At 50.7% G+C, this 20,575-nt stretch overlaps 1 protein-coding gene across 1 annotated transcript in view; it reads left to right on the forward strand.

Moving 5' to 3' along the window:
- Positions 1–20,575, forward strand: part of LOC144668810 (adhesion G protein-coupled receptor E3-like) — a 92,995-nt gene that overhangs the window by 21,602 nt on the left and 50,818 nt on the right. The window contains exons 2-3 of the mRNA XM_078531184.1: positions 10,225–10,314; positions 13,066–13,209. Coding sequence (XP_078387310.1) covers positions 10,225–10,314; positions 13,066–13,209 — 234 coding nt within the window. The remainder of the gene's footprint in view (positions 1–10,224; positions 10,315–13,065; positions 13,210–20,575) is intronic.

Here is a 20,575-nt window from a genome sequence, read left to right on the forward strand (position 1 = left end):
CTAGGCTTCTGCCACTCACAAGTCCTGACTTTGTCCTGGCTGCTTTCTCTCTCCCCTCCATGGCCCCGGGCTCCAGCCCTCAGCTGGTCAAAGGCGCTGCATCCTGCCCATAGGAGCCGACCAGCTCCCCTGCTCGGTGCTCTCCCACACCATCACCACCTGCTGCCAGAGATGCATTAAAGGGGAGCACATAAGGGAGAAGGGAACAAGGGGCTATGATGGATTTAGATTTAGATGGGGAAAGATGGGAAGAAGTTCAAGTGGAGCATAAACGTCATGAATTGGTCGGGTCGAATGGCTTGTTTCTGTGCTGTATATTCTATGTAATGTAATCTTACGTAACAACCAATTAGACCCATTTGGAGGGTAGTGTAGGAATGTAGCAGACAACTTGAGCATAACAGGTTTCAATAAACAGCAGTGAGATATTAACCAGATAATCTGTTTCGAAATGAAATTAAAGCAGTAAAGTGCTGGAAACACACAGCAGGTCAGGCAGCATCTGTGGAGAGAGAAACAGATGTTTCGAGTCCAAAGTGACTCTTCTTCAGGAGTGTTCTGTTTTGTCAAAGATTGGCCAGGGCACCATGGAGAGCTTCGAATAGCAGCTTGGGATCATCAGTGTCAGCCTAAACCCATTTTATTCACAGCTTGTGTCCCAGTGCTGGGGATCAGCATCTTACTCTGTGGGGAAGGGAGGCTTTGCTGCAATATAATTATGCTATTCATGCAAAATACTGCCACCCATATGCTAACCCAAACAAGTTCCGTTCATCCGTCACCGCTGCGCTCAGTGTCTTTCATTTGGCTCCCATTCCAACAACATTTTCCTCCTTGTTTTCAAACCCCTTCATTGCCTCAGCCTACCCCACCACCCCCCCCTCTCTAACCTCCCCCATCCCTCTCACCCTCGGAGATCTCAGCAGTCTTCCAATCCTGGCCTCTCACATACCTCCAGTTTCCTTCACCTCAACACTGGGGGCCGTGCCTTCAGCTGCCTGGGCCCCAAGCTCTGGAATTGGCCTGTCTAAACCCCTTCTCCTTCTTTCTTTCCTCCATTTAAGATGTCCCATAAATCCTACATCTTTGCCCCAAGCTTTTGGCCACCTATCCTAATAGCAGCTTATGAGGTGTCAGGTTTCGCGCCCGTGAAACGCCTTGGGATGTTTTGCCATGTAAATGGCGGCATGCAAATCCAAGTTGTTGTTGTACATCACAGGGGATGGCCAAGCACCATTAATGCGGTCTCCTCTCTCGTCCTCTTTTTTTTTTCCTTTCCGACTTTCTCTTCTTTTCCTCTCTCCGTTTCTTCATCTTTCCTTTTCTTCGTTACCCAGGCAGTGAGGTTTATGAGGGGTCCTAGGCTGGTTGGTGCTGACAGCTGTGTCTTCCCTGCGTCTATGTAAACAGGAAGCAAGGGAGCTGGCAACATTTGAGTCAAGTTGAACCACATCCCAATTGGTGCCCTCACACAGCTTCAGAGAGACATTCCTTAAATGAACACCCCTGATTGCGCACACCACAATCATTGTGCAGCAAGCCTCACTCCTTGTGTCTGAACAACAACATGCATTGACATAGCGCCTTTAACAGAGCAGAACATGCCCACAGTGCGGCCAAAGGTACGGCCGCCAGCGGTGGACGGATGAAAACCCAGGTTGCACCATGAGCCAGGATGGGAAGAGTGTAGAGATCAGGAGGGTTGTATGGCTGGAGGGGGTTCCCAGCGAGAGAGGGAGGGGCAAGGCTGCAGAGGGGTCTTAACTCAAAGGTGAGAACTTTAAAGTGGAGGCATTGCCTCAATGCAGGAGTCAATGTAGACCAAGTCAGTGAGCCCCAGGCAGACGTGAACAGGATTTGCTGCGAGTTAGATTATAGGCAACGGAGTGGAAAAATGGGAGGCCAACCAGCAGACCATTGGATTGATTCAGGTCTGGAGGTGGCGAAGGCATGGATCAGCCATGACGAAATGTGAGGCTAACTCTCCGACGCGATGTCAGGGTCAACTTAAAGTGCTGAGCACAAGGAGCTACTCAAAGAACGGGTGTGCGGGGAAACAGGGTGAAAAATCGGACTACCTCCCCGGATTCTTGTGAAGCCTGGAGCAATGTTCAAAAAGCTTGTTTATTTTGAATGAGTGAACGAAACTTAAATGGTGCGGGCAGCTAAAAAAATGTGGTCGACAGCAGAATCCATTGCCACTACACATGGGCTCCAGAAAATTGGAGGTCGACCAATTTTGGGTTTGAATTGAGCTACTGCATTGAGCCCTGACCCAAGGACACGGCACAAACACATTGAGGGAAGCCTAAAAAGGGTTACAAAGGCATTCTCGGATACTCATCTACGAATCTCAGTCACAGGCGAGAAATCAAAAGTCAAAACTAGACCGGTTTGGCAGGAGCCAGTCTCGTTTCAGGTCAAGGTTGTTAAGAGAAACTCTTTGAATATTAAAGAATAGCCAACTCAGCACATGCAGCAGAGTACGCCCAGTCTAGATTTTACACTGCCTGTTGTAAGTCTGTCATCCTGGGCGTCCCCAGAATGGGAGAACTATCAGCCATGGCAAACGAACAACAGAGATTCGTGAGGGTGGCACCGGGAACCTGAGATTATATTCGTGAGGGAACAATTGCAGCCGGTGGCTTCCACTCATGGTCAGTCAGTGGACGGAGAGTGAGAATGGTCAGTGAGGAATAAAAGGGGAAGTGCTTTCACACGGAGGGTTATCGGAACACAACACTTTATCACCAGGGGCTACTGACAGAGAGACTAAAACCTCAGTCAAAATGAAAGTATTGAAAAGGAATGTAACCAGATACAGGACAAGGCAGGGCAAACACTGCAATTCAGATGTGACAGCCAGCAGCCTAAGCTGAACACCCTTTCCTGCTCTTGGGCCTGTCATTCCATCATTTAAATCCTCATTTTTTTTTTCATTCATTCACGGGATGTGGGCATCGCTGGCTAGGCCAGCATTGACTGCCCATCCCTAACTGCCCTTGAGGAGGTGGTGGTGAGCTGCCCTTCTTGAACAGCTGCAGTCCGTGTGGTGTAGGTACACCCACAGTGCTGTTAGGGAGGGAGTCCTGACAAGGTGGTGCTCTTGATGCCAACTATAGAGCCAGGAATAAAGAGAATAAACCTTTACAGCTGAGGGTATTATCAAGGTTTTCTTGTATCTCCCTCCTCCCTCAACTGCTTCGAGTAATGAATGGCTGAGCAAAACCAAGACTCTCTGGGTTTGAATCCCTGGTCTGTGCCAATCTTGCCCAGTCCATGGGGAGGTGGTGGCATAGTGGTATTGTCACTAGACTAGTATCCCAGAGACCCAGGGTAAAGCTCAGGGGACCCAGCTTTGAATCCTCCAAAGGCAGATGGTAGAATTTGAATTCAAGAAAAATCTGGAATTAAAAGTCTGATGATGACCACGAAACCATTTCCGATTGTTGTAAAAACCCATCTGGTTGACTGATGTCCTTTAGGGAAGGAAATCTGCCGTCCGTACCTGGTCTGGCCTGCCTGTGACTCCAGACCCACAGCGACGTGGTCGACTCTTAACTGCCCTCTGAACAAGGGCAATTAGGGATGGGCAATAAATGCTGGCCTAGCCAGTGATGCCCACATCCCATGAATGAATGAATATAAAAGAAATACCTCCGAGCCCTGGCTGCTCAAGAGGGAAATGGTCACGGTGCTGCAAATGGACAAGGAGCAAGGCCTAGAGCAGGCCTGAAGCCTGTGTTCCATGGTCCATCCCTGTGTTGAAGATGTTAGGTGTAGTTTGCCAACGCTGGGTCCCAGTGTCACTGGCATGTGATATAGGAGAGGACCTTGTCTCTCATGAACAGAATGTCGGGCTCTCCCTGGAACATTTGGCTCCAAGCATTTTGGATTTTGATGTCCCTAAGGTGGGCTGAAAATGGAGGAGACCCTTGAATGAAACCAGGATGGTAATTTGCATACTGATGTTGGTTGTGGAACATTGGGAATCCCACACATGGCACTTGGTGCATTACTGCAGGCCAGTACCGATGGGTACAGGCAGACGTCACCCGCTCCCAGCTTCAGACAGTGTTGGGTTGACCACATACAAGCAGCAGCAGCAGCCTGCGTGCTGTCACCTGAATCTGAAACTGCTTTGTGTGTCAGTGAAACTCAGAAAGCTTCTCATCTACATGAAGCCAGCTCATTTCCAACCAGGGTTCATGTTTCGAAAAGGCAGGTGGTTCCAGCACGTCATCAGCGAGCTGAGATGCAGCGGTCTATCTGAAACATTGCGGCCGCTTGCCAAGGAATTTCCCCAAAGTCTCTCGCCAAAGCTTGTAGAAGAACCAATCATCATATAGCGAGATGGCAGACACACAATACTGAGATTCTCTCTAGAAAATAGAGGTCCTGGATTAAGTGCCATGGTAACATACCAATACCTTATTCCTCAATACAAGCAGTGTGTCCCCTTCTCTCTCCCTCTAACTCACAGTGTGTGCCCATCTCTCGCATAATGGTGTACCTCTCTCTCCCCCTCTCTCACACACACACAGTGTGTACCTCTCTCTCCCTCTCTCACAGACAGCATGTCCCATTCTCTCTCTCACACACAGTGTGTTCCTCTCTCTCTCTCTCTCTCTCTCACACACAGTGTGTACCTCTTTCTCTCCCCCTCCCTCACAGACAGTATGTCCCATTCTCTCTCTCTCACACAGTGTGTACCTCTCTCTCCCCCTCTCTCTCAGACAGTATGTCCCATTCTCTCTCTCACACACAATGTGTTCCTCTCTCAGTCTCTCTCTCTCACACATACACACACACAGTGTGTACCTCTCTCTCCCTCTCTCTCACAGACAGTATGTCCCATTCTCTCTCTCACACACAGTGTGTTCCTCTCTCTCTCTAACAGTCTCTCTCTCTCACAAACACAGATAATGTGCTCCCTTTTTCTTTCACAATATGCCTTCTCTCTCTCTCTCTCTCTCTCTGTCTCTCTCACACAGTGTGACCCCCTCTCTCTTTCTTTATCTCAAAATATGCCTCCTCTCTCTCTCTCAGTGTCTCTCACACACACACACAGACAGTGTCTCTTTCTCTCTCACTCAGGATACCACCCCTCTCTTTCTCTCACAATATACCTCCTCTTTCTCTCACTGACAGTGTCTCTCTCTCACAGACTGCGTCTCTCTCACACACACACAGACAGCATCTCTCTCTCAGACACATATAGACAGTGTGCCCTCTCTCTCTCTCATTCTCTTTCTCGTTCTCCCTCTCACTCTCTCTCTCTCAGTGTCTCTCACACACAAACAGATGGTGTGCCCATCTCTCTCACAGTGAGATAGTGACTGAGATGAATATCATGGGCACCCCCCCATGCGTGCCCCCAACTAAACCATTCAAAACTGGATTACTCAGCAAAGGCACGAAGCCGCTGGTGTATAAATGTTCCAGAGCGACTTGTTTCACTTCTGCATTCGACCAGTGATTTAGTTTCAACAGTAACAAAGAGTGGTCGGCCTGTGGTTGATGGTAATTTATGTACGTTTCCTGGGCTCTGTTTGGGTTCTGATGTGACACTTCCTCCCTGGGAATCCAGGCACCCTGTTTGGTACGAGGCATTTTTGAGGAGGTTTGAAATTGCTTCTTTCAACTGTACCCAACCAGCCAGAGGCAGCGTCCTTTTAACCTAGTTTGAGGAGCTGACTGTCCTTCATCCTCTGTGATGCAGCTACGGTTGTGGTGGTTAGTGAGATACTAGCATGATGTTGGCATGTAGGAGGAGATGGTGGCATAGTGGCACTGTCACTGCACTAGTAATACAGAGGCCCTGGGGATGTGTGTTCAAATCTCACCCCTATAGCTGGTGGAATGTGTAAATCTGAAATATATAGCTCGTCTCAGTAATGGTAGCCATGACATCTATCACTGGTTGTTGTTAAAAGCCTATCTGACCTACTTTAGGGATGGAAATCTACCACCCTTACCTGGTCTGGCCTACATGTCCCACAGCAATGCAGTTTGACTCTTAACTCCCCTCCGAAATGGCCTAGCAAACCACTCAGATCAAGGGCAGTTAGGTTAGGGATGGGCAACAAATGCTGGCCTTGCCAGTGACACCCACGTCCCTTTAGAAGAATAATGTTTCAATTCGTCAACTTAATTTGAAGCTACTGCAAGCTAAGCAAGCATTCTCATCAAGTCGCAAAATCAAGTGCATCTCTCCAAGAGGTCAGCACACCATACCTATTCTCCATTATCAGCCTTACCTCAGTAAGAAGCCTCTCAGTCCAGAAGGCCCAAGTCCCATGTTCCTGAGATTTAAGCACAAAATCCACACTCACGCTGTCAGGTGCAGTACTGAGGGAGTGCGACACTGTCATCTCTCAGATGAGATGTTGGGCCAATACCCCATCTGCCCTCTCAGGTAGACCAAATGAAAGAAGAATGTGGGAGTGTTCTCATTGTAGCGAGGCCAATATTCGACCTACATCACTACAAGATGGTCATGGTTACTTGGCTGTTTGTGGGATCTTGCAGTGTCTGCACTGGCTGCCATGTTTCCTAAATTAAAACCATGACGACTACACTTCAATAAGTGCTTAATTGGCTGCAAAGGGTTTCCGCACATCCTGAGGCCTGATAGGCGCTACATAAACGCAAGTCTTTCTCGAAGCTCGATCGGGCCAATCCCGCCGTCAGGAGTGGGTCTCGCGCCTGCGATACAAGGTGCGGCCTTGACGCCTGGAATATTAACTTAGCTCCTCCCCTCGCGAGGCGACACCTGTCCTGCAGGTTTAGCTCATTGTGTCAAGCTAGAAGACTAATGTAGGGCCCGTGGCGTCACCCCGAACGAAAGCAAAACCCTGCAGACGCCGGAAGTCCGAAATAAAAGCAGAGAATGTTGGATACACTCAGCAGGTTAGGCAGCACCTGTGGAAAGAGAGGCAGAGTTATAACCTTTCAGTTTGATGAACTTTCGTGAGAACTATGTTTTTTTTTGGGGGGGGGGATAGATTTTGGGGCCCAAAACATAGGAGCGCCGGCCGGCAGTGCTGGTTTCCTGACCCAGCGCCCGCCATTTTTACCGAGGTGGGTTCCGGGCCGAGAGGGGGGCTGCCCTCTCCCGAGAGGTGGGCAGCCGGTCAAGAGACCTTGTTAACCACATTTAAAAGGAGGCCCACGGCCATTTCCCTCTCAGTTTCCAGTTTACCCAATGGGGGCGGAGACAGTTTAACTGGGCCGGAATCAGGCATCCAGCTGCAGGCCGGGATTCCGTGCTCCAGACAGGCCTAGAGGCCCCACCCCCACACCACCACCATCCCAACACCCCACCCCCACCATCCCTGCACCCCACCCCCACCACCATCCCCACCACCATCCCCACACCCCACCCCCACCATCCCTGCACCCCACCCCCACCACCATCCCCACCACCATCCCAACACCCCACCCCCACCATCCCTGCACCCCACCCCCACCACCATCCCCACACCCCACCCCCACCATCCCTGCACCCCACCCCCACCACCATCCCCACCACCATCCCAACACCCCACCCCCACCATCCCTGCACCCCACCCCCACCACCATCCCCACCACCATCCCAACACCCCACCCCCACCATCCCTGCACCCCACCCCCACCACCATCCCCACCACCATCCCAACACCCCACCCCCACCATCCCTGCACCCCACCCCCACCACCATCCCCACACCCCACCCCCACCATCCCTGCACCCCACCCCCACCACCATCCCCACCACCATCCCAACACCCCACCCCCACCATCCCTGCACCCCACCCCCACCACCATCCCCACCACCATCCCAACACCCCACCCCCACCATCCCTGCACCCCACCCCCACCACCATCCCCACACCCCACCCCCACCATCCCTGCACCCCACCCCCACCACCATCCCCACACCCCACCCCCACCATCCCCGCACCACACCCCCACCATCCCCGCACCCCACCACCATCCCCGCACCCCACCCCCACCACCATCCCCACACCCCACCCCCACCATCCCCGCACCCCACCACCACCATTCCCGCACCCACCACCACCATTCCCGCACCCCACCACCACCATCCCCGCACCCCACCACCACCATCCCCGCACCCCACCCCCACCACCATCCCCGCACCCCACCCCCACCATCCCCGCACCCCACCCCCACCATCCCTGCACCCCACCCCCACCACCATCCCCACACCCCACCCCCACCATCCCCGCACCACACCCCCACCATCCCCGCACCCCACCACCATCCCCGCACCCCACCCCCACCACCATCCCCACACCCCACCCCCACCATCCCCGCACCCCACCACCACCATTCCCGCACCCACCACCACCATTCCCGCACCCCACCACCACCATCCCCGCACCCCACCCCCACCACCATCCCCGCACCCCACCCCCACCATCCCCGCACCCCACCCCCACCACCATCCCCGCACCACACCCCCACCATCCCCGCACCCCACCCCCACCATCCCCGCACCCCACCCCCACCACCATCCCCGCACACCACCCCCACCATCCCCGCACCCCACCCCCACCACCATCCCCGCACCACACCCCCACCATCCCCGCACCCCACCACCACCATTCCCGCACCCCACCACCACCATCCCCGCACCCCACCCCCACCACCATCCCCGCACCCCACCCCCACCATCCCCGCACCCCACCCCCACCACCATCCCCGCACCCCACCACCGCCATCCCCGCACACCACCGCCACCATCCCCGCACCCCACCACCATTCCCGCACCCCACCCCCATCCCCGCACCCCACCACCACCATCCCCGCACCCCACCACCACCATCCCCGCACCCCACCACCGCCATCCCCGCACCCCACCGCCACCATCCCCGCACCCCACCACCATTCCCGCACCCCACCCCCATCCCCGCACCCCACCACCACCATCCCCGCACCCCACCACCACCATCCCCGCACTCCACCCCCACCACCATCCCCACACCCCACCCCCACCATCCCTGCACCCCAACCCCCACTACCATCCCCGCACCCCACCACCACCATCCCCGCACCCCACCCCCACCACCATCCCCGCACCCCACCCCCATCCCCGCACCCCACCACCACCATCCCCGCACCCCACCACCATCCCCGCACCCCACCACCACCATCCCCGCACCCCACCACCACCCCCGCACCCCACCCCCATCCCCGCACCCCAACACCACCATCCCCACACCCCACCACCACCATCCCCACACCCCACCACCACCATCCCCGCACCCCACCCCCACCACCATCCCCGCACCCCACCACCACCATCCCCGCACCCCACCCCCACCATTCCCGCACCCCACAACCATCCCCGCACCCCACCACCATCCCCGCACCCCACCGCCAACCCCGCATCCCACCCCCACCATCCCCGCACCCCACCACCGCCATCCCCACACCCCACCACCATCCCCGCACCCCACCACCACCATCCCCGCACCTCACCACCATCCCCGCACCCCACCACCGCCATCCCCACAACCCACCACCACTATCCCCGCACCCCACCACCACCATCCCTGCACCCCACCACCATCCCCGCACCCCACCCCCACCACCATCCCCGCACTCCACCGCTTGCCTGGGTGAGTTCTGCAGCCAATGGCCACCCTAAGGTGGGTCACCCCACCCTTTTCCCCTCCACCCATGCCCGCCCCACATAGTGACATCCCGACAGCTGTATTTACTTTTTATTTAAACTTTTTTTTTAAAAAAAAACGCCCTCTCAGTTCTCTTACCCTTTACCGCGGGGCCGCTGCTCCTCTCCAGTCCGAAGGCCTCAGACCGGCCGTCCGGCTTGGAGAGCCCGCCTGCCGCCCTCAACCAGGGCGGGGAACCTGACTCCATGCCGACTAAGGGGACCACCCCAGTCAAAGTCCCAAGGGCATGCCCCCCCACCCCCCCACCCCACACCCTCCCCAGCAACCCCCGGCCACCATCCTGGGAACCGGAAACAGTTCTGACCCCCTGTTCCCTCATCCCTGGAGGGAGGGCCTAGCTCACAAAGTGAGTGAGTGAGTGAGTGAGTGAGTGAGTGAGTGAGTGAGTGAGTGAGTGAGTGAGTGAGTGAGTGAGTGAAGTCGAGGTGATTTCATCAGAAACCACCAGTTCCACCTGTTTTCTTGGCAATACAAATTATATCAACAAAAGGTGCAACATGACTGTTTGTTCTTCTTCCTAGTGGTTTATCTCTCTTTCTCTTGCGATCAGTATGTCAAGGGTCAGACGTGCGGATACGGGTACACAAGCAACAGCAACGGAACATGTGTCGGTGAGTGTGACGTTTACTTTTAAACATTTGACTATCATACTGAAACGGTTCATCTTCAGTGCTTATCCTGCATCTCCTTACAGCTTCAGCTCTTGCCCTTTATCCTCCTTTCTAGTTTTTATTGTCTTTAACCTTTGCTTAAACATGGGCCAGGGTTTTGCCCTCTTCGGGCGGGAGTGAGGGGGATGCCAACCGCCACCCTCAATCGGGCTGCGACCACGATTTCACGCTAAGGCGGGCCTTAACGCCCTCAGCGCTGCCTATGTGGAGTGGCTGGGGGGGGCGGTGGGGGGGGAAGGAGGAGGAAGAGGGTGGGCACGGAGGTTCGTGCACGCGCACAAGCCCGAGCGGGGAAAAGCTCCCCGAGGTGCAGAGGGCTGCCTCGGGGGAGATGAAGGTGAATGGGGGGAAAAAAGGGAAAGAATTTGAAAAATTTTAAAAGCAATGCCCCCTCCTTGTGACCCTGTCCCAGGAGCAGGGGGCAGGGGGGCACGTTAGGAATTAGCTTGAAAATGTTTTTATCTTTTTTTTTTAAAATGGCGGATCGAAACCTCATCCCGCCCGTCGATGGGGTCTCCTAAAAAAAACCCAAAGGCCGCTTGGCCTTTTCGCCCGCCCCCGCCAACCGTGAGGGTTGGACAGGCAGCGAAAAATTTAGTTCGATTAGGCCTTCGAGGGCCTTAATGGGCCTGTTAATTGTTGCCGGGCGTGCTGCCAACTCCCATGCACGCCTGCCAACCTGAAATATCGGGACGCTCGCCCGATGTCATTTTACACTCGTTCGGGTCGGACACGCGCCCGCCTGACGGGTGCAATGTTCTGGCCGTCGTTCTAGGTTTCGATTTTTTTTTTAATCAGGTTATTCCAACAGGATGTGGCTTTTTATTGAAACACGATCCTGAGTAGATAAGGCCTTGCCTTAGAGGTTTGAGATTGAACCCACAGTTTTACTTCGCTTGGGTTTTCCTGAAGAGCAAGACTCACCAGACTCACCTGGTGTAACGGAGGGTGCTGAAGTGCTAATGCTGGATTGCCAGTGATTCCAGTATTCCTGTAACGGCGAGGTTAAAGGAAAGCCACAAGTCGACGGGAGGGAAAAGGAGGAAGACCGGTCATTTTTTTTTAAAAAAAAGCAAAATAAAGAAATATTGAAAAAGAAAATGGCAGCCAGAAAGTGAGCTCTGAAAGGGGAAAGAAAAATGAGGAAATTGTGGCTTTTCTTTCACCAACGAGGCGATTGTGACAAGAACCAAGATTTCTGACAAAGCTGATCAAGGAACAGTCACTTCCCTATTGGGAAGGATTCAAATAGCGACGGGGCATATGCAAACTAGAAAGCAAAGCAAAAAACAGGAAGAGAAGTTGAATTACTTCATTTAAAGGATTGTAGAGTTAAATGAGAAGTTACAGGGGAAGGCCCTGTAAATGGATTCACAGAGAGATGTGATGGTTATCTGGGGAGAGAGAGAGAGAGGAGATTAATGGCATAGGTGGGTAGAATCAGGGTTGTTACAGCACAGAAGGAGGCCATTTGGCCTGTCATGAGAGCTTCTGTTCTCCTTATGAGCAATTTACCTAGCGCCAAGACGTGGCTTGGCTGGTGGTGAGAAAGGCCCTCCCCGTCAGATCCTTCCAACACGCCAGGAGTCTCACCCCCTCCGCACGTTGCCCTCGAGGTGGCTGTGGTGGGGAAGAGACCGTTGTTCACCTCCTTGTAGATTGTGCTTTTGCAAAGAAGGTCTGGAGAGAGATGCAGTGGTTTCTGTCGAGGTTCATCCCGAGCAGTTCTGTGACACAGGACTCTGTGCTCTACGGGCTGTTCCCAGGGACACACACCGAGACAAACATTAACTGCAGCTGGAGGATCATCAACTCGGTGAAAGACGCTCTTTGGTCTGCCCGAAACTTGTTGGTCTTCCAGCGCAAAGAGTTGTCCCCGACCGAGTGTTGCAGACTGGCACATTCCAAGGTCCAGGACTACGTGCTGAGGGACGCACTAAAGCTTGGGGCAGCCGCCGCAAAGGCGCAATGGGGAAAGGTCACTGTGTAAGACCTTTCTGCTATAGTGCACCGAGGGGATGGGAATTGTATAGACCCCTCGGGCTGTACGGCTCACAATGAATGTCTGCATTGAACACTAATTGTATTATAATTGTTTTGAAGCACGTCAGAGTGCAACATGATGTATGTTGATAACTCCAATACCATTGCACTGTCTGACTGTCTGTAATGACCATATTGAAATGATTGTAATATTCATTGATTGTATTGAAGCACCTCGTGATCCATGCGTAAAAGTTGCATCTGATTGTACTTTTTGGGATGGCGATTTAGAAATGTTTTGTAATGTTCTTTCAGATATTTTATGAATAAAGAATATTTGTTTTAAAAAAAATAAAATTTACATAGTGCCACTCTCCTGCCTTCTCCCCATAACCCCGCACATTCTTCCTTTTCAGGTAACAGTCAAATTCTCTCTGTTATCTGAAGAGGGAGTATGCGCAGAGCTACGGGCTACAGTAGATGAACTTGACCTGCAAAAAATGATCTCATTCTCTCAGATGACTTTCATCCACCTGACCTCCACCTTTCCTGTGCTCAATGGCCTCTTCCTGCTCCTAACAATTCTGAGGATGGGGCGGGGTTGACCCTTAATCCCATCGATCAGGCTCGAGTTGGAATACAACATTAAAATGCCACCTGTGTATCCAGTTCCCCCCCTTTCCTGATGACATTTTCTGTCCATTGCAGATGAGGACGAGTGCCTCACTAGTCCATGTGGACCCTATTCAACCTGCCACAACAGCATTGGAGGGTTTCACTGCAGCTGCCAGCATGGTTTTGCCTCAGCTTTCAACCAACTTCTCAATGGTACAAGTGTGTCCTTTTGCCGAGGTCAGTATAATTACAAAGCTGAGATCGGATCTCGGAGACGGCCTAGGGGACAATTTGCTATGTTATGGGAAAAAGCCAAATCGATAAACTTACTCAGGCAGTGAGGAGATATTACAACCTAGGAGAAACCCTGAACCGAACTGGACTCGAGTATTGCTGAAAAAAGACACATGTTGAAGCTTTTCACCTTGCACTCATCAGGACACTCCACAAGAATACCAGAGTTCACTTGCCAACCAATCAGCACTCTCTTCACATACAGTATAAATTGTTGTTTTCCCCTTGTATTGGTATTCTTGTGAAGTGTCCTGATAAGTGCAAGACGCAAAGCTTTGACATGTCACTTATTTCAGCAATACTCAAGTTCTGTCACCCCAAATGAATATTTGAACTGGACTTCCTGTGAGAGACTTGTATCAGGAACTACTGGGAATTGTAACCATTGTAAGTTGCATGTTGGTTGACCTACAGACAGTACAGGGATCAAGACTTTCAGGAGCAGGACTAGATTTTATGGTTTAGGTTTTGCTTTAGATATTGCCTCAGCTACAGCTACGTTAGTTAACATTGTGAACGGCTCTGATAGAGAAAATAAGGAGAATCTACTTCCACTGACAGGTTGGCCCGTAACCAGGGCACACAGATTAAAGGGCATTGGCAAAAGAACCAGAGACAAGATGAGGAGAAACTTATGTTACGCAGCAAGTTGCTACGATCTGGAATACACTGCCTGAAAGTTGTGGTGGATGCAGCTTCCAAAGAGCCTTTGATTTCACCCCAGCCATTGCCAGGATCGATGTTCAATAGTTTTGAGCACAGACGTGTAATCCTATATTCCACAGTAATCAAATCAGGTGCGGAAATGAATGCTATTCATGTGGTATTTCAGAAATCCCATAATGACAGTATGACCTGGGATTTCATAAAATACATTTACACTAAGTGAAGAAAGTAATTTCTAAATGCAGACTGAACTTCATATTACAGTATAATGTGACATTAGGTTTAATGACCACCATCCTCACCTGTCTACCTTTCGAGGTGCTAAATATTGTACAGTCAGAATGTTCGGTTCAGGCTAACATAACCAGTTGGATTTAACTGCAATGCAATTATACAGAAGCAACCTCTGAAGATTACGCAGTGGTGTGAAATGTTTAATTTCCAATTCTAATCATCATTTGGCTTCCCTATCAGAGTTTCTTATTTGCCCAGCACAACCTAGGTTGAGATTATTTAGTCATTTCATGAAGGACATGTAGCAAACAGAAGCAACTGTCACTAGTGCCGACCAGATTTGAACATAGTTCCCGTCTGAAAGGCTAGCAAAGAACCCACTGCACCACCAGTTATCCCAAGCTCATCATTCTTATTTTGCAGATACGAACGAGTGTGACTCTGGTCCATGTGGGCCCACTGCATTCTGTCACAACACTGAAGGGAGTTTTTACTGTACTTGCGCTAAAGGATTTTACCCAGATTCCGGAAATTATAAATTCGCTGGTGAAGCTGAGTCCCACTGTAGAGGTGAATACAATTAGAGACTTGACATTGTTCTGAAGTAATATTTATGTTTTCATTGCTCACTTCTTTCTTGAAGTCTGCTCCCACAATATGCTACAGTTTTTCCTTTATCATCATCATCCCACCCCTCAACAGACGCATCTTCTCAATGAGACTCAATATTTGCTCTGTTCACCCATCTCAGTTCATCGCCTGTAGCTTAATAATGACTCCTTCCTTCAATCCTGACCATTTATCATTATCCACCCCTTCCCTTTGAGTACTGTTCTTCCCCATCGAAGCTGACTAGTCAATCTATCCTTAACGTCTACCCTGAAACCCTTCTTTTGTCTCCAACTATTGACTCAGTTCCAATCCCACCTCCACTTCAATGAATCTCTCGGTGGAATGAGTCACTTCAGTGCTCACCTCTCCCACCACTCCCCATTCAAATCCATTCAATCTGGCTCCTGTCCCAATTCTAGCACGGTGACTGCCACGGGTCAAAGTTATGTACCAACCACATTTGGTGGGACTGTTTACAGTCCGTCAGCCTTCCTTGTCTTCCTCAGTCCGTCTGAGATTTTTGGAACAGCCAACTACGCTCTCCTGAGTGATTGCTTCGACCCCATATAGTCCACCTCCTTGTTACTAGCGTCACTTTGCTCCTTTCTCAAGGGAGGCAGTGCCTCTCCTGCTAGGATCTCTCCTCCAGTGCTCAATGGTCACCACCAAAGCTTTCATCCTTCGATCCCTCATAATTCTCATCCACACACTGGCCACCCAGCCAAATGGTCTGTAATCATGGGTTAAACTTCACTATGCTTGCTGTTTATATCCAGTTTTACCTGTCCATCAACACTCACGGTTGCAAAACCTCTGTTGTGCCCTTTGTTTAATTGTCAAACATCATTGCTGCTCTGCATCAGCAAGACCAAAGGCATTAGAGTAAATTAGTGACATTGTATGACAGTGTTTTATGGGTGATAGTGAATCAGATGTCCATCTTACATCTCTTCCAATTCACACTTCTATTGACTGCGATGGAATTATAAATCAGGAGAGATGTAAAACTGGTTGCCAATGCACGATTATCCATTTTACACCATTGTATCAAGACAGGGTCTTTCCCATTGTGTTTGCCTCATGCCAAATTTATGGCACCTTAGGCTATGATCCCATTCCTTTCCTACTTAAGCTCAAGCTGAATATATACAACCTAAGTGTACCTCAGGGGTAACATATTACTAGGAGATTGGCTGGCTGGCAGAAAACAGAGAGTATGCATAAATGGGTCTTTTTCTGATCAGCAGGATGTGACGAGTGGAGTCCTGCAGGGGTCCTCAACTTTTTACTATTTATATCAATGACTTAGATGAGGGGAGCAAAGGCATGGTAGCTAAATATCTAGATGACACAAAGATAGGTAGGAAAGTATGTTGTGAAGAGGACATAAGGAGGTTGCAGATACATATAGATAGGTTGAGTGAGTGGGCAAAATCTGACAGATGGAGTATAATGTGGAAAAATGTGAAGTCGTTCACTCTGGCAGGAAGGGTAAAAAGGGAGAGAATTAATTAGGCAGAAAATGGCCTCAGAATTCCTAGGTGCAGAGGGATCTCGGTGTTCTAGTGCATGTTTTTTTTATTCATTCATGAGATGTGGGTTTCGCTGGCTGGGCCAGCATTTATTGCCCATCTCTAATTGCCCTTGAGAAGGTGGTGGTGAGCTGCCTTCTTGAACCACGCCAGCCCATGTGGTGTAGGTACACCCACAGTGCTGTTAGGAAAGGAGTTCCAGGTTTTTGACCCAGCGACAGTGAAGGAATGGCGATATATTTCCAAGTCAGTATGGTGAGTGACTCGGAGGGGGATTTCCAGGTGGTGGTGTTCCCATCTATCTGCTGCCTTTGTCCTTCTAGATGGTAATGGCCATGGTTTGGATGGTGCTGTCGATGGAGCGTTGGTGAATCCCTGCAGTTCATCATGTAGATGATACACACTGCTGCTACTGTGCATCAGTGGTGGGGAGAGTGAATGTTGTGGATGTGGTGCCAATCAAGTGGGCTGCTTTGTCCTGGGTAGTGTCAAGCTTCTTTAGTGTTGTGGGAGCTGCACTCATCCAGGCAAGTGGGGAGTATTCCATCACACTCCTGACTTGTGCCATTGTAGATGGTGGACAGGCTTTGGGGGGGTCAGGAGGTGAGTTACTCATCACACAATTCCTAGTCTCTGACCTGCTCTTGTAACCACAGTATTTATATGGCTAGCCCAGTTCAGTTCCTGGTCAATGATAACCCCAGGATATTGATAGTGGGGGATTAAGTGATGGTAATGCCATTAACCATCAAGGGGCGATAGTTGGATTCCCTCTTGTTGGAGATGGTCATTGCCTGACACTTGTCTGGTGCGAATGTTACTTGCCACTTGCCAGCCCAAGTCTGGATATTGTCCAGGTCTTGCTGAATTTGGACATGGATTCCTTCAGTATCTGAGGAGTTGTGAATGGTGCTGAACATTGTGCAATCATCAGCGAACATCCCCACTTTTGACCTCATGATGGAAGGAAGGTCATTGATGAAGCAGCTGAAGATGGTTGGGCCGAGGACACTACCCTGAGGAACTCCTGTGGTGATGTCCTGGAACTGAGGTGACTGACCTCCAACAACCACAACCATCTTCCTTTGTGCTAGGTATGACTCCAACCAGTGGAGAGTTTTCCCCCTGATTCCCATTGACTCCAGTTTTGCCAGGGCTCCTTGATGCCACACTCTGTCAAATGCTGCCTTGATGTCAGGGGCAGTCACTCTCACCTCTCCTCGGGAGTTTAATTTTTTTGTCTATATTTGAAGCAAGGCTGTAATGAGGTCAGGAGCTGAGTGGCCCTTGTGGAACCCAAACTGGGCATCAGTGACCATGTTATTGCTTAGCACGTGCCGCTTGATAGCACTGTTGATGACCCCTTCCATTACTTTACTGATGATGGAGAGTAGACTGAAGGGGAGGTAATTGGCCGGGTTGGATTTGTCTTGCTTTTTGTGTACAGGACATACCTAGACAATTTTCCACATAGCCAGGTAGATGCCAGTGTTGTAGCTGTACTGGAACAGCTTGGCTAGGGGCACGGCAAGTTCTGGAGCACAAGTCTTCAGTACTATTGCCGGAATATTGTCAGGGCCCATAGCCTTTGCAGTATCCAGTGCCTTCAGCAGTTTCTTGGTATCATGCGGAGTGAATTGAATTGGCTGAAGACTGGCATCAGTGATGCTGGGGACCTCCGGAGGAGGCCGAGATGGATCATCCACTCAGCGCTTCTAGCTGAAGATTGTAGCAAAGAAGATTGTAGCCTTATGTTTTGCACTGATGTGCTGGGCTCCTCCATCATTGAAGATGGGGATATTTGTGAAGCCTCCTCCTCCAGTGAGTTAGCTAATTGTCCCCCACCATTCATGACTGGATGTGGCAGGACTGCTGAGCTTAGATCTGATCTGTTGGTTGTGGGATCGCTTAGCTCTGTCTATTGCTTACTGCTTATGCTGTTTGGCATGCATGTAGCCCTGTGTTACAGCTTCACCAAGTAGACATCTCATTTTTAGGTGGGCCTGGTGCTGCTCCTGGCATGCCCTCCTGCACTCTTCATTGAACCAGGGTTGATCCCCTGGCTTGATGGCAATGGTAGAGTGGGGGATATGCTGGGCCATGAGGTTAAAGGTTGTGGTCATGTACAAATCTGCTGCTGCTGATGGCCCACAGCGCCTCATGGATGCCCAGTTTTGAGTTGCTAGATCTGTTCAAAATCTATCCCATTTCGCATGGTGGTAGTGCCATATAACACGATGGAGGGTATCCTCAATGTGAAGGCGGGACTTTGTCTCAACGACTGCGTGGAGGTCACTCCTACCGATACTGTCATGGACAGATGCATCTGTGACAGGCAGGTTGGTGAGGATGAGGTCAAGTATGTTTTTCCCCTCGTGTTGGTTCCCTCACCACCTGCCGCAGACCCAGTCTAGCCGCTAAGTCCTTTAGGACTCAGCCAGCTCAGTCAGTAGTGGTGCTACCGAGCCACTCTTTTTGACACTGAAGTCTCCCACCCAGAGTACATTCTGCACCCTTGCCACCCTCAGTGCTTCCTTCAAGTGATATACAACATGGAGGAGCACTGAATCATCAGCTGAGAGAGGGCAGTATGTGGTAGACAGCAGGAAATTTCCTTGCCTGTGTTTGGGCAGATGCCGTGAGACTTCATGGAGTCCCGAGTCAAAGTTGAGGACTCCCAGGGCAACTCCCTCCTGAATTTGCAGGGTCGACAGGGCTGCGATTGCCATTGTCTTTTCCGGTGCCTAGGTCGATGCCGGGTGGTCCATCCGGTTTCATTCCATTTTGTGACTTTGTAGCGGTTTATTCCAACTGAGTGGCTTGCTAGGCCATCTAAAAGTCAACCACATTGCTGTGGGTCTGGAGTCCTAGGCCAGGCCTGGTAAGGATTGCGTTAATCGACAACGGTTTCATGGTCATTGTCAAACTTTTGATTCCAGGCTTTTATTGAATTCAAATTCCACCATTTGCCGTGGTGGGATTCAAACCCCAGGTATTGCCCTGGGTCTCTGGATTACTCGTCTGGCAACAACACCAATACACCATCACCTTCCCTGAGTCACAAGAAGTTAGTATGCAGGTACAGCAAGTAACTAAGAAGGCTAATGGGATGCTATCCTTTATTACAAGAGGGATTGAAGGATGTTATGCTTCAGTTACACAGGGCATTGGTGAGACCGCACCTCGAATACTGCGTGTGGTTTTGGTCTCCTTATTTAAGGAAGGATGTAAACGTGTTCAAGGTGGTTCAGAGAAGGTTTACTAGATTGATACCTGGAATGAGTGGGTTGTCTTATGAGGAAAGGTTGGACAGACTGGGCGTGTTTCCATTGGAGTTTAGAAAAGTGAGGGTGACAAGTATACAAGATCCTGAACGGTATTGACAAGGTGGACATGGAAAGGATGTTTCCTCGTGTGGGTGAGTCCAGGACTGTTTTAAAATTAGGGGTCGCCCTTTTAGGACAGAGATGAGGAGAATTTTTTTCTCACAGAGGGTTGTGCAACTTTGGAAGTCTCTGCCTCAGAGGCAGGGTCATTGGATATTTTAAAGGCAGAGGGAGATAGATTCTTGTTGGCAAGGTAATCAAAGGTTATCGGGGGTCGATGGGAATGTGGAATTCGAAACACAAACAAATCAGCCATGATCTCATTAAATGGCAGAGCAAGCTCCTATTTTGCATGTTCATATGTTCGTCCTGCCTACTTGAGTCTCAACCATGCTTCAAATCCCCATCAGGTTTTTACCCAGTTCATCTACATCCACCTGTGAAAACTCCCTCAACTTGGTATTTCCCCAGCTCCAAAGGCCTCGATCATATCTCTGCCATCTTTTCAAAATTTCTCCTCATTGGTCAACCAAATCCCACCATATACAAACTGCACCTACACCGCTCACCGCAACTGCTCTCAACTGCTCCTAGTGTTCTCAATCTTTGAGAGCAGCTCCTATTCCTCAGGTTATTAATTTCAGAATCCCCATCTGCACCTACACATAACTCCCTGTATCTCTGCTCTGCTATCTCTTGTCTACTAGATGTTCCCATCTCCCTCCAGCTTCACCTTCAATGTAAGAGTCTTGGTCCATGTTGCCCCACACTCTGGAACAGAGTTCTGAACCTTGCTATATCTTTCTAAAGATTCCGACTCCTTCTTCGCCACTCTTAAAGTTGGAATGTCACACTGTCAGAGTGTCACATTCAGGCTAACGCGGCAAGTTAAATTTATTTACAAGGCAATCAATCAGGAGCAGTCTATAAAGTTTAGTG

Source organism: Cetorhinus maximus, chromosome 28 (assembly GCF_964194155.1).
Source record: "Cetorhinus maximus chromosome 28, sCetMax3.hap1.1, whole genome shotgun sequence".
NCBI classification, from domain to species: Eukaryota; Metazoa; Chordata; class Chondrichthyes; order Lamniformes; family Cetorhinidae; genus Cetorhinus; species Cetorhinus maximus.